Source organism: Schistocerca gregaria, chromosome 8 (genome assembly GCF_023897955.1).
Source record: "Schistocerca gregaria isolate iqSchGreg1 chromosome 8, iqSchGreg1.2, whole genome shotgun sequence".
In the NCBI taxonomy this organism is placed as follows: Eukaryota; Metazoa; Arthropoda; class Insecta; order Orthoptera; family Acrididae; genus Schistocerca; species Schistocerca gregaria.
The window spans coordinates 74,192,649-74,205,576 of NC_064927.1; the positions used below are offsets into that span (position 1 = coordinate 74,192,649).

Genomic DNA, 12,928 nt, shown 5'->3' on the forward strand with positions numbered 1-12,928 from the left:
GCAGTGAGAGAGGGGCTAGTAGCAGATGGACAGAGGATGGGGCTGGAGGAGATAGACGCAGAACAGGGGATGGAGGAAGTGGACAGACAGCGATGGGGATGGCAGATGGACAGAGGATGGGGCAGGAGGAGTTGGATGCAGGTGTGGTGGAAACAGATCAGCATAGCGTCGTTGAACAAAACCTGTATTGCATCCAGTGAACTCCTACAATACGCATATCGGCTAACCCTCTGTTAGTACGTGTATGCGTGTAACTGTCTAAGGTAAACTACAATTTTTAATAAAATTAACACTAAATGGAACAGACCAATATTGAATAGAAGCGTGGTGGTTCCAAACAAGTGACACAGTGCGCACTTAAGAGTTTCATGCTGTGCAGAAAACATACGAAGATAAGCTGGGTAAGAGATCGAACTAACTGTAGTGAGGCGGCTACCTTGTACCAAAATAATCGTTAACCGTCCCTGAATTACATCTTGCCTGTGGTGTTGGGGCTCAGTGGCAGACACGAAGTTCCGCCGACTCACCGAGGCAGAGTGCGGCGTGGTTGCGCAGCAGGCGGCGCCTGGGGTAGCCGGGGCCGAGAGCGGGCGGCGCCGACCGGACGCTGGCTATGAGGCGGCGCACGGAGGAGGCGCCCGAGCTGCTGAGCGAGGCGCGGTGCAGGCGGCAGGCTCGCGGCGACGGGCACCCCGACAGCTGCGCAGCCGCGGCAAACACGGGCCGTGAGGCGAGGGCGCTGCAGCACAGCCAAGGCGCTGAGCGAGGCGCGGCGCGGCGCGGCGTGCGCGCTGCCGCTCGTGTCAGCTGCAGGGCACGCGAGCTGCTGCGTAATATAAGCACTTCTCTGTGGTGGGTACCCTGGCAGGGCTCCAAGTAGTGTGTATGTGGTACTGGCCTTAACAAAAGTCATATAGAACGGGAGTGAAATGTCGTAGGTGTTTAGTTAGGTCATTCGTAATTTGGCATTAATGGGCTGTGGCAGCAGGCGACGACACGAGTGCCTTTGCTAACAGCAGTACATCGTCTGCAGCGCCTCTCCAGGCCTCGTCAACATATCGTTTTGAGCCTTAGGTGACTTGTCGGTGGTTCTTGTGGTCTTCAGTCCTGAGACTGGTTTGATGCAGTTCTCCATGCTACTCTATCTTGAGCAAGCCTCTTCATCTCCGAGAAAGTACTGCAACCTACATCCTACTGAACCTGTTTAGTGTATTCATTTCTTAGTCTCCCTCTACAATTTTTACCGCTCGTGCTTCCCTCATGCCTCAAAACGTGTCCTAACAACTAACCCCTTCTTCTAGTCACGTTGTGCCACAAATTCATCTTCTCCCCAATTCTATTCAGTACCTCCTCAGTAGTTACGTGATACACCCATCTAATCTTCAGCATTCTTCTGAGGCACCATATTTAAAAAGCTTCTATTCTCTTCCTGTCTAAACTGTTTATCGTCCATGTTTCACATCGATACATGGCTACACTCCACACAAATACTTCCAGAAAAGCCCTCACAGACGAGACCTCATTTCAATAGGTAAGAGCTGATGATAAGGCTCGAGTGTGACGCAGACCCCGTTCTGTGGAAATGGTTATGTTTGGCGTTTTTGCATACCACCTGCAGTCATTTATGCACTTCATGTTCGCAACGAACGCTTGACTTTTTATGGATAGGTGGTAAATCGTTCATTGAAGAAGAACAGTGCAGCAAAATAAGCAAACTTCTCCCTGTAGCTACCCATTAAAGTGTGTGAAGATAGTGACTGCAGACCTGTGGACCGGAACAAGACGTATAACAACGAACATGACGTTCTCCTTGCTCAACGTGCTTCATTTCTCGTTTCAAATCTCGCCTGCAGAAAACCAGTTGTAACTAAACACCACCCTTCACTCGACGTTTCTCGCTCTTCTGGACAAACTGATCGTTATGCAGATCCATCAGATCAGCATGGGAGAAATATTTCAACACGTGCGGCTACACTGCAAGAAGTATCACCATCCAATTATTCTGCTGGGAACCTACGCACTGGTCACTATCTTTGCCCTGCTCGTGGCAGACGCAGCTTACTTCTGCCACCCAAATCCCACCCTTACCTTCGTCCACCTTCACAACTGACATCGAAGAGTTAGAAACAGTGCCTGCTCTGCAGGTAAATGTAAATATTTCGTGTAAACAGTCTGTCAGGAACCACCCAAGAAACATAGTTTGGCGATCGAAATTTCCGAAGAGGGGAGATAAGTGGGAAAGCACGGCGCACTTTCCACGACTATTACTGGAGTACCCTTCTAGCTGATGACATCGACGGCACACTGGCCCCTAACAGTATGACCACGACATTACAGAAAACTGCCAAAGAGGATGTCGATTCGGCTTTGTGACAAGCGCTGTTAAATGACGCCGCTGTCAACAGCCGCAAAACAGACATTCAGCAAAGAGGTCTTCGTGGATATGACATCGCACAGGGGAAGCATTCCGGGTCGCCAAGACTAGAAAAAACTCGACGAGTGCGGTGAAATTTGAAGACGATGCTCACTGTCTTTTCGATTTTAATGGAATAGTGTAGCATGGGCTCTTGCGACAAGGCCACACCATCAATAAGAACTACTAATTAGAAGTTTAACGCCGTTTACATGAAGCAATACGGTAAAAAACTTCCGATGTGCGTCGGCGAAACAAATGGACTTAATAGCACTTCGTTGCTTGTTCGTCAATTTTCGTCGAAAACAAACTGAAATGATGACCCAGAGGCAGTATTTGCCAACATGGTCTCGTGTGACTTCTTCTACTCAAAAAATAAATAAAATAACATAAAATAAAGAAAACGTTGAAGGACGGGCATTTTAGCAGCATGTGTGGGATTAAGCTGCACCGTTGCGAGAGCTAAATCCAACACAAATACCGATTTCCAGAAGTGTTTTTCGGTATTTGAAATAGCTCTGACACAAGTATAACACACCTGATAGGGATTACTTTGAAAAGGCTAATACTGATGTAAGGGAATAAGTGCCGACCGGAGTGGACGAGCGGTTCTAGGCGTTACAGTCTGTAGCCACGCGACATCTACGGTCGCAGGTTCGAATCCTGCCTCGGGCATGGATGTGTGTGGTGTCCTTAGGTTAGTTAGGTTGATGTAGTTCTAGGTTCTAGGGGACTGATGACCTCAGACGTTAAGTCCCATAGTGCTGAGAGCCATTTGAACCAAGGGAATGAGTAAAATTCTTTCGAAAAACAAAAATTTCTTTTCTGGATTAAAGTAAGTGACTTAAAATCTTAGTAAAGATTATTCTCATTCCTGGTACTGATCCCACTAACTGAGTTGTTGATTTGAAAAACAGATATTTTTATATTACAAGTTTCATGAAGGTATAAATGTATTGGGAAACAGTAGTTAGTTTTCACAGTCCCTTAAACTGGCCCCTGCAGGAGTTGACATCACAGATAATTCGTACTACTCATCTTAGGACACGGAAAACATAGCCTTCACTTGGTGAATTACTGATAAAAAAAATGATCCCACGTGACATTATGGAAGGAAAGTAAGCAAAGTATGCTAGCTTTTTCAAAAATTTTGGTGTCATCTCTGTCTGACAATAACCGCAATCCAAACAGAGTTCTGTGGCATGCTCTCGCCAGTTTAATTGACACTGATGGGGAAAAAATCGCGACACCAATCATTTGTGCGACTCAAACGAAAGTTGATAAGTGTGGCGGCTCTACATCTGAAAGATCATTTCTATTAAAATTTCGCACCAGTCGTGCTTTAAATACGCGCTGTAACGGTCGTAGCATTAGTTACCTTTGAGAGGGGACATAGTGAGTTGATGTTGGTCAAGAATGCCTTTAGGGCGACAAAGACGCCATTATCAACACCTCACTGAGTTTGAATGAGGTCGTGTAACAGAGCTACGAGAACCTGAATTTTCCTTCTGCGAAACTGTGGAAAGATTTGGCAGAAAAGTAGCTACTCCACATGGTTGTTGGCGGCGGTGTTCGCAAGAAGTCAAGGCTTCGGAATGCCACGTGGCCCTGCCGAGAGGGAAGGCTATAGTGTTGGGCGTATGATTCAGGCGCGTAGAAGTGGATATGCAGCTGGAATTTGAGCAGGAGTTGGCACTAAGGGAGACAATGAATTGTTACGTATCGGTTACTTCAAGGAGAGCAACGACCCAGACGCCTTGTAGCGTGTGTTCCACTGACCCCAAACCATTGCCAATTGCTACTGCTGGCAAGCGAAAGCTCATTGGAAGGCAGGGTGGAGATCTGTTGTGTTTCCTGATGAAAGCTGGTTCTGCCTCAGTGCCATTCATGGTCGCATGTTGGTCAGAAGAAGGCCAGTTGAGGGTCTGCAACTATCTGCCTGCTAGACACACTGGACTCCACCTGAGTGCCACTTCGTGGTCATCCCACGCACTTTGCACCCTGACTGCAAAGTTGTACGTCAGTCTGGTGATTCGACCTGTTGTGCTCCCATTCCAGGGGGTGTTTTCCAACAGGATAACGCTCGCCTACATGCCGCTGTTGTAACCCAGCATGCTCTACAGAATGTCGACATGTCACCTTGGCCTGAGGCACCACCAGATCTGTCTCCAATCGAGCACATATGGGACATCATCGGATGACAACTCTAGCGTCAACAACAAACAGCTTTATCCGTCCCTGTTCTGATCGGCCACGTGCAACAGGCATGGAACTACACTCCTGGAAATGGAAAAAAGAACACATTGACACCGGTGTGTCAGACCCACCATACTTGCTCCGGACACTGCGAGAGGGCTGTACAAGCAATGATCACACGCACGGTACAGCGGACACATAAGGAACCGCTGTGTTGGCCATCGAATGGCGCTAGCTGCGCAGCATTTGTGCACCGCCGCCGTCAGCCAGTTTGCCGTGGCATACGGAGCTCCATCGCAGTCTTTAACACTGGTAGCATGCCGCGACAGCGTGGACGTGAACCGTATGTGCAGTTGACGGACTTTGAGCGAGGGCGTATAGTGGGCATGCGGGAGGCCGGGTGGACGTACCGCCGAATTGCTCAACCTGTGGGGCGTGAGGTCTCCACAGTACATCGATGTTGTCGCCAGTGGTCGGCGGAAGGTGCACTTGCCCGTCGACCTGGGACCGGACCGCAGCGACGCACGGATGCACGCCAAGACCGTAGGATCCTACTCAGTGCCGTAGGGGACCGCACCGCCACTTCCCAGCAAATTAGGGACACTGTTGCTCCTGGGGTATCGGCGAGGACCATTCGCAACCGTCTCCATGAAGCTGGGCTACGGTCCCGCACACCGTTAGGCCACCTTCCGCTCACGCCCCAACATCTTGCAGCCCGCCTCCAGTGGTGTCGCGACAGGCGTGAATGGAGGGACGAATGGAGACGTGTCGTCTTCAACGATGAGAGTCGCTTCTGCCTTGGTGCCAATGATGGTCGTATGCGTGTTTGGCGCCGTGCAGGTGAGCGCCACAATCAGGACTGCATACGACCGAGGCACACAGGGCCAACACCCGGCATCATGGTGTGGGGAGCGATCTCCTACACTGGCCGTACACCTCTGGTGATCGTCGAGAGGACACTGAATAGTGCATGGGACATCCAAACCGTCATCGAACCCATCGTTCTACCATTCCTAGACCGGCAAGGGAACTTGCTGTTCCAACAGGACAATGCACGTCCGCATGTATCCCGTGCCACCCAACGTGCTCTAGAAGGTGTAAGTCAACTACCCTGGCCAGCAAGATCTCCGGATCTGTCCCCCATTGAGCATGTTTGGGACTGGATGAAGCGTCGTCTCACGCGGTCTGCACGTCCAGCACGAACGCTGGTCCAACTGAGGCGCCAGGTGGAAATGGCATGGCAAGCCGTTCCACAGGACTACATCCAGCATCTCTACGATCGTCTCCATGGGAGAATAGCAGCCTGCATTGCTGCGAAAGGTGGATATACACTGTACTAGTGCCGACATTGTGCATGCTCTGTTGCCTGTGTCTATGTGCCTGTGGTTCTGTCAGTGTGATCATGTGATGTATCTGACCCCAGGAATGTGTCAATAAAGTTTCCCCTTCCTGGGACAATGAATTCACGGTGTTCATATTTCAATTTCCAGGAGTGTATATCCCACAAACTGACACACGGCACCTGTTAAACAAACTGCAAGCACGTTTGCCTGCTTGCATTCGACATTCTGGAGGTTACACCGGTTATTAATGTATCAGCATTTCACAGTGGAAATCCTTATCTCTCGCTTACATTAGCCAGTGACCTTGCAACGTTAATCAGCCAAGTATGCCACTTAGACAAATGTATTCTCGGAATTTCATCACTCTACAGTGATTATTTTTTGCAGTTCCGATTTCTTCCCGTTAGTATATAATCAAGTTGTAATCCCAAGAATTTAACACTGTCAACTTCTTCTTTCTGTTTGTCGAGGTATATGTCCAAGAGAGAACATGTCTGGAAAGGAAGGCGATGATGATGATGACGAAGATGATGATGACAGTTGCGGTTCTATTGCACTAATCTTCTGGTCATAGCGCCGATACATAAAATAGAGATAAGAGTACTTGAAAGCAATTGGATCAACAGTTATTGCTCTAAGCAGCACATGGATAAAATTAATAGGATTAAAATTACAACATTGACCTAACGAATGTCTTAAAAATAATGAGAGGAAAGACGGATAAGAACAATGCGGAATAACCGTCGATAAAATCCATTACCATCTGGCGAGCCAGATGTATATAATAAGAATATAATAATTTGAATCCCAAAGAAAGCAAGTGTTGCCAGATGTGAAAATTACCGAACTATCAGTTTAATAATTCACAGCTGCAAAATACTAACGCGAATTGTTTACAGGCGAATGGAAAAACTGGCAGAAGCCGACCTCAGAGAAGATCAGTTTGGATTCCGTCGAAATGTTGGAACACGTGAGGCAATACTGACCCAACGACTTATTTTAGAAGAAAGATTAAGGAAAGGCGAACCTACGTTTCTAGCGTTTGTAGACTTAGAGAAAGCTTTTGACAATGTGGACCGGAATATTCTCTTTCAAATTCTGAAGGTGGCAAGGGTAAAATACAGGGAGCGAAAGGCTTTTTACAATTTCTACAGAAACACGATGGCAGTTGAGCAAGCAGTAAAGGACGCGCTCTGGCTAAACAACGCTTCAGTTCGTATTTTTATAATTTACAGAAATGCCTCAGTGACTGGTACGCTTCAAAATAACTTTTTTTTTTATTGGCGTGGCACTTATAGGCTGCTTTAGAGGTGGGAGAAATGTATAAATAGTAATGGAGATTATTTTAAATAAAATATTGTTTATGAGTTTCAAAAAACAGACGTGTAATTATTGCAACCAAACTCCGTTCTCATACTGGTAAACGTGGTTCTAACCACCATCGCAGAGGCGTCAAAAGAAGGGGTGGAATGTGGGCAACATGGGTGTGACAACCTTCCCATAGTGAAATACGGCCACGATGGCGTTGGGCAGAATTGTGGTGAAATTTGGTCCCGATGTGACATCACTAACCGACGTCACACCTCACATGAACATCTGCGCCGGCCGGAGTGGCCGTGCGGTTCTAGCGGCTACATTCTGAAACCACGCGACCGCTACGGTCGCAGGTTCGAATCTTGCCTCGGGCATGGATGTGTGTGATGTCCTTAGGTTAGTTAGGTTTAAGTAGTTCTAAGTTCTAGGGGACTGATGACCTCAGACGTTAAGTCCCATAGTGCTCAGAGCCATGAACATCTGAGGTGTGGCCGTTTATTCGCATGTCTCGACGCCTTGCTATTCGAAGCGTCGCTGAGCCCGAGGGTTAGATGGCAGAACGCGAAGCTTTCGCACAATTACAGAGAAAGGTTATCGGCACCTATGAGTCCAATTTAAAATTTATGCATGGCATTAGGAGACAGTTACGCAGTTTCGAAAAAATTAAACTTATTTTTGCTCAGAGTATAATGACTACGGATAGCAGACTGTAATAGTTCGCAATATTCTTATAAATTCCGCCATTGTATGCAGTGTAACATTTCTGGCTCTAAGATCCAAAACCTCACTTCGTTTTTTAAAAAGAAAATTTTAGCTGATGTATGACATAAGAATGGAGCGAGGTGCACACATATATTTTCATTAACTAGCATCGCTCTCACATAATTAAGATTTTGTTGATGATCATAGAAGTAATCTTCTCCATTGTGAGCTGTCACGCACTATCTGCAGATTCTTTTTATAATCATTTTTTCCGTAACAGGCATATCGTTATTTAATGCTCAGGGAGCGTTTCAGGCAACTTCGACTCAGGCCAACAATGAGCAACAAGCGTAGTGATTCAGGCTGGCTGTAGCGGGTGAGTCTGAGAGGCGACTGAGCACGCTGCTGTAGAATGGCTGGAGAGTGTGGTTGCACATCCGAGTTGCGCGCCGTCTGCGTAATTGTCTTGATGAGTGGTGACTCTGTGGCCGGTGCAGAGAGGAACGATGTAAAAACGAAGATTTTCTTATATATGTTTGTAATTTATACAAAGTACTTTGCGAGTAAGAATTCTACATATTACGAACTTGTAGTGTGTCACATATGACGTTCAAGTCAAACGTTTATTATATCATTTAGTAGCAGCATATGGTTTTTTCTGCTTTGTCATTCGTTAATTACTGACATGTTCAATATGCGTACCATCATTGGCGATGATGTGGGCAGACGACTAGCGAAATTCTGCATGACCCGCTGAAGTCATGCTATAGATGACCTCTGAATGGCTGTTTTCAGCTCAGCAATGCTTTTGAGATGATTGCTGTACACCCTGTCTTTAATGTAGCCACACAAAAAGGAGTCGCATATGTTGATCTGGAAAATATGGCGGCCTATGCCAGTGGCCTTTGGGTACCCCAGAGCCAGAATGCGGTCCCCAGGACATCAAACACTCTCCTGCTCCCATGAGGTCGAGCTCCATCTTGCATGAAACACATATTGTTGAAATCAGGGTCACTTTGGATAATGGGGATGAAATCATCCTCCAAAACTTCCACGTACCGTTCGGTAGTCACCGTGCCATCAAGCAATATCGCACCGATTATTCCGTGACTCGACACTGCACACCACACAGTCACCCGTTGAGGGTGAACAGACGTCTCGATCGCGAAAAGCAGATTCTCAGTCCCCTAAATGCGCCAATTTTGCTAATGGACGAACTCATGCAACTGAAAGTGGACTTAATTAGAATTATATATTAATACCGTCTGCTGCTGACGGGCGGTGATATATATCAACAGGGACAGGTGAAAATGTGTGCCCCGATCGGGACTCGAACCTGTGATCTCCTGCTTACACGACAGACGCTCTATCCAATTTATTTTAGTTTTTATTTATTTATTTATTTTTTACAATCTCATCATTTTGTTCGTTGCATCTGCTCGGGGCGGACGCCGTAAGACATCCGTTTAAGTTCGTTCTTGATCGATTAGCTCAGTTTTTTCTTTTATTACAGAGGGCTGCTAACCCTCTGTCCGAACACGCTGAGATACCGTGCCGGCTTCCATCTGAGCCAAAGAGGGCACCGAGCATAGTGCGACTGCAGGGACTATCTCGCGCACGCCTCCCGCGAGACCCACATTCTCACCTTATATGTCCACACACTACATTCGCAGTTTCCCTACGCAACACACTCTTTACTCGTGAATGACATTCTTACCAAGTAATGTAAGATTCGGGTAATATGTGTGCATCAGCACAGAAGAAGGTCATGGCCGGTATTGCCAGCACTATATACTTATATGGACATCGTGTCTGTTCTTTCGGACATGTAGAACGAAAATAACGTTTGTTTTATTAAAAAAAAGTTTCCATATTGAAAATTCGGTGGACTTACTTTTCGGCAAGTCCTCATACAAAAGTGAGCAGTGCGAACAATATGCAACGCTCGGCCGCAGTCGCCTTCTGTACGTTTGACGAGCCAACCAGTTGCAAGTAAAGCTTTATTAGCGCTTGGCCGTGGTTTCAATGTTTATCAAAATATCTTTTTCAGAAGTAGGGCAAATGAACCTTCATTTCAACCGGCTGACCGATTTTTCAACCTAGTCAGATTTAGACAGTTGCTGTTTCGCAGCCATGTTTAAGATTCTGTACGTTTCCTAATGGAGTGATGAAATCGAAGACCCTTCTTCTCAATAAACACATCCGTTTACGAAAGTCGTAGTACATAATTCAACACAATTTGAGAAATGTGATGTCCAAAGCTATAACTCTAGAGGGGAAAACGAAATTTATTAGTCATTGCTCACTGCCAGAGCGGTCAGTGGAGCGGAAAAGTGTTCAGTATACAGCTTCAAAAAATTCTGTTCATTGCTCAGTAATACAAAGTACCTGATATGTAGCATAGTGAAACTGAAATCTAGTCTAAAATCATTTCTTCCAGACAGCGTCTTCTGTTCCATAGATTAATTTTCAACTACGAGCTGGCAGCATCTGTGCTAAAAAGGTAAAGATTCGTAAATTTAAGTTTCTAGTTAGATACTTGTATATAAATAACAGTATTAGAGATGAATACGTTGACTCTTATGACAAATATCTGTTAACCTTCAAATGGCCAAGACGAGGTGCTTTATCACGAATAAATCACATATCCATAGCATGTAAACTGACCCAAGTCGATCAAAATCGTTCATGTGGTGTACAGAAAATGGAAACTAACTGTTGTACTTTACGCCAGAAGAACGTTTCCCACGAATTTTGTAAGCTGTCAAGAGTTTGGATAGAGCAGTTCTCCGAATGGCTATTAAAATGGTGATTCTTAGCACGGATGCGCCGTCTAAGCGTGTGTCAATAACGTGTCATCACAGGCAATGTGTTACGTGCGACACAATGGTAGACTGGCAGAGTAGTACACTCATCGCAGGCGTCTGGTGTCGGCACATTACAGCAAAAGTGGAGACGAGGACAGTGCTTTAGAGCAGGGGAAGGATCCGGCCTGCGGTGTCAGTTCACCCGTACTTGAATTTGCTTAATCAGACATATGGAACACGAAACATTCTGAACTACCTAAAATATTATGTTTAGAATACTAGGAGAGCTTCACATGTCAGGGGACCTCCTGGTTGCTATGTACCTTAAATTTTCTATATTCAGTGGTCAGGGCTCTTGAAGACTTGCAAATTCCAGTCGGCTCTGTTCATAAACTGCTTCATATATCAACAAGGACTCTGTAAGAAGGAATTAAATATCTCTTGTGTTCTGAAACGAGTAGCATCGCCAGCGATTTTCATTCAAGTGATGCATTCAGTCACCATCAACTCCAGACTTTTCTTCAAGAAACTGATGCCGAATTCTGTGACTTGCCTTGTAGCACAGCTGTGGGGCGGATCAGCTGCCAAACAGTTCTCTTTCGTTTTTACAAGCACCGAAACGAAACGGATGTTTTCATCACCGAAAATAATAGAGCTGAGCCACAGCTATCTCATCACACCTGGGAGTGAAAGTTATTTTTCTTCAGTATCGCACCCCACAGGAAAGAGCTGAAATTGATAATTCAGGGAAAGGCGATCTCGTCTGTGGTCTCTAGAGAATCATCAAAGGATTATGGAGTGTGGTGTGCGTACTGTAAGGCCTTCGGTACACACACCATCAGATTATTTGACCTGTCGCTCTAACGAAGTAGGCGAGTGTCAGCAATATGTCTCGTGGTCTTATCGTGGCGTGTTTATCTTCTGCCGTTAGGTCAGACGATAGAAATGCCACTTGCACGCTTAGAGTAGCAGATTGACGGTAACCAACTTTAAACAGAACTTGATTAATTTTCACACACATTTATTAAAATAATAACAAGCATAAATTACTTAACTTGGTTCTGTATGCTATATACAATTGACAATCTGAAGTTCCTTTGGTATTGGTACGTCAATCTTATTCTCACATATATTTCTGATACTTGCCAAAAGTGTCTATTCATTTATCTTCATGACTATTTACAGGAATATGGTAATCGTATTAGGCGTAGACTGAAGCTTGACTATAGACTGGTACAGACTCAGGCAGACTGGTGCAGACAAATGAAGACTGACTTATCGGAGGTCTTTACACTCGTTATAATACCTCGCGCGTTCAGGTATCACTGCACGAGTGTGATCTGTGAGGAGAAAAGGTTCTACGTAAGCAGAAATCTCATTGGCTGCGTTACATTTTAATATGCGCATCGGCGGAAGCAAAATTTCGTCCGTCTCTATGGCAGCGCCATCTCGTAGTGCGGAGACGGACGAGCGCTGCGCCTGCGCTGTTGTGCTTAGCGGGGCGCGCTCTAGTAGGAAAGTTGTGTATGCGATGACTACGAGGAACTATGTACACAACACGAAGGAAGCTGTCATTAAACATAACTGGAAGGAGAAACCATTTCTTATATTTACTGATTCAAAGAGTTTTGTGCTACGATCAAAGATGCCGACATTTATTTTCTGGAAAAAGTTACTCGTGACTTGAAGAAGCTTTTAGAAAGAGGTTTTCGATCTTGACAGAAGTGAGAGTGACATTCTTCTGCTCCAGAATTCGTTTGATTGTAGCCGTGATGATTTGCCTCTTGCACTACAGCTAGAGATAATTGATTTGCAAGTAGGTTCCTTGCTGAAAGAAAAGTGCATACAAGGTGAACTTGTTTAGTTTTACCGCTGCTTCCAGGTTGCGAAGCAGAAAAAGTTTGTCACTGTATGGTACTGTATCTGTGACCAGAAGTTTCCAAAATGATGTATGTGAAGTCAGGACATCGTGCGAGATTTACTGACGAACACTTTGGATGCAGCAATATTAAACATGACGTTCATGATATCTTGAAGGACGAACGTCGGTTTTACAAATCTCAGTACCGTCTACTGCTGCTGCTTGGTTTGTGAGATACGGATATGTGCTCACTATGTCTACATCTACATCTAGATGTACATCCATACTCCGC

The 12,928-nt window shown here is 45.7% G+C and overlaps 1 protein-coding gene across 1 annotated transcript in view; it reads right to left on the reverse strand.

Annotated features, from left to right (window-relative positions):
* The window catches only part of LOC126284557 (UNC93-like protein), a 230,621-nt gene that overhangs the window by 96,285 nt on the left and 121,408 nt on the right, over positions 1-12,928 (reverse strand). Inside the window, exon 3 of the mRNA XM_049983559.1 lies at positions 528-699. Within this exon, the coding sequence (XP_049839516.1) occupies positions 528-699 (172 nt within the window). The remainder of the gene's footprint in view (positions 1-527; positions 700-12,928) is intronic.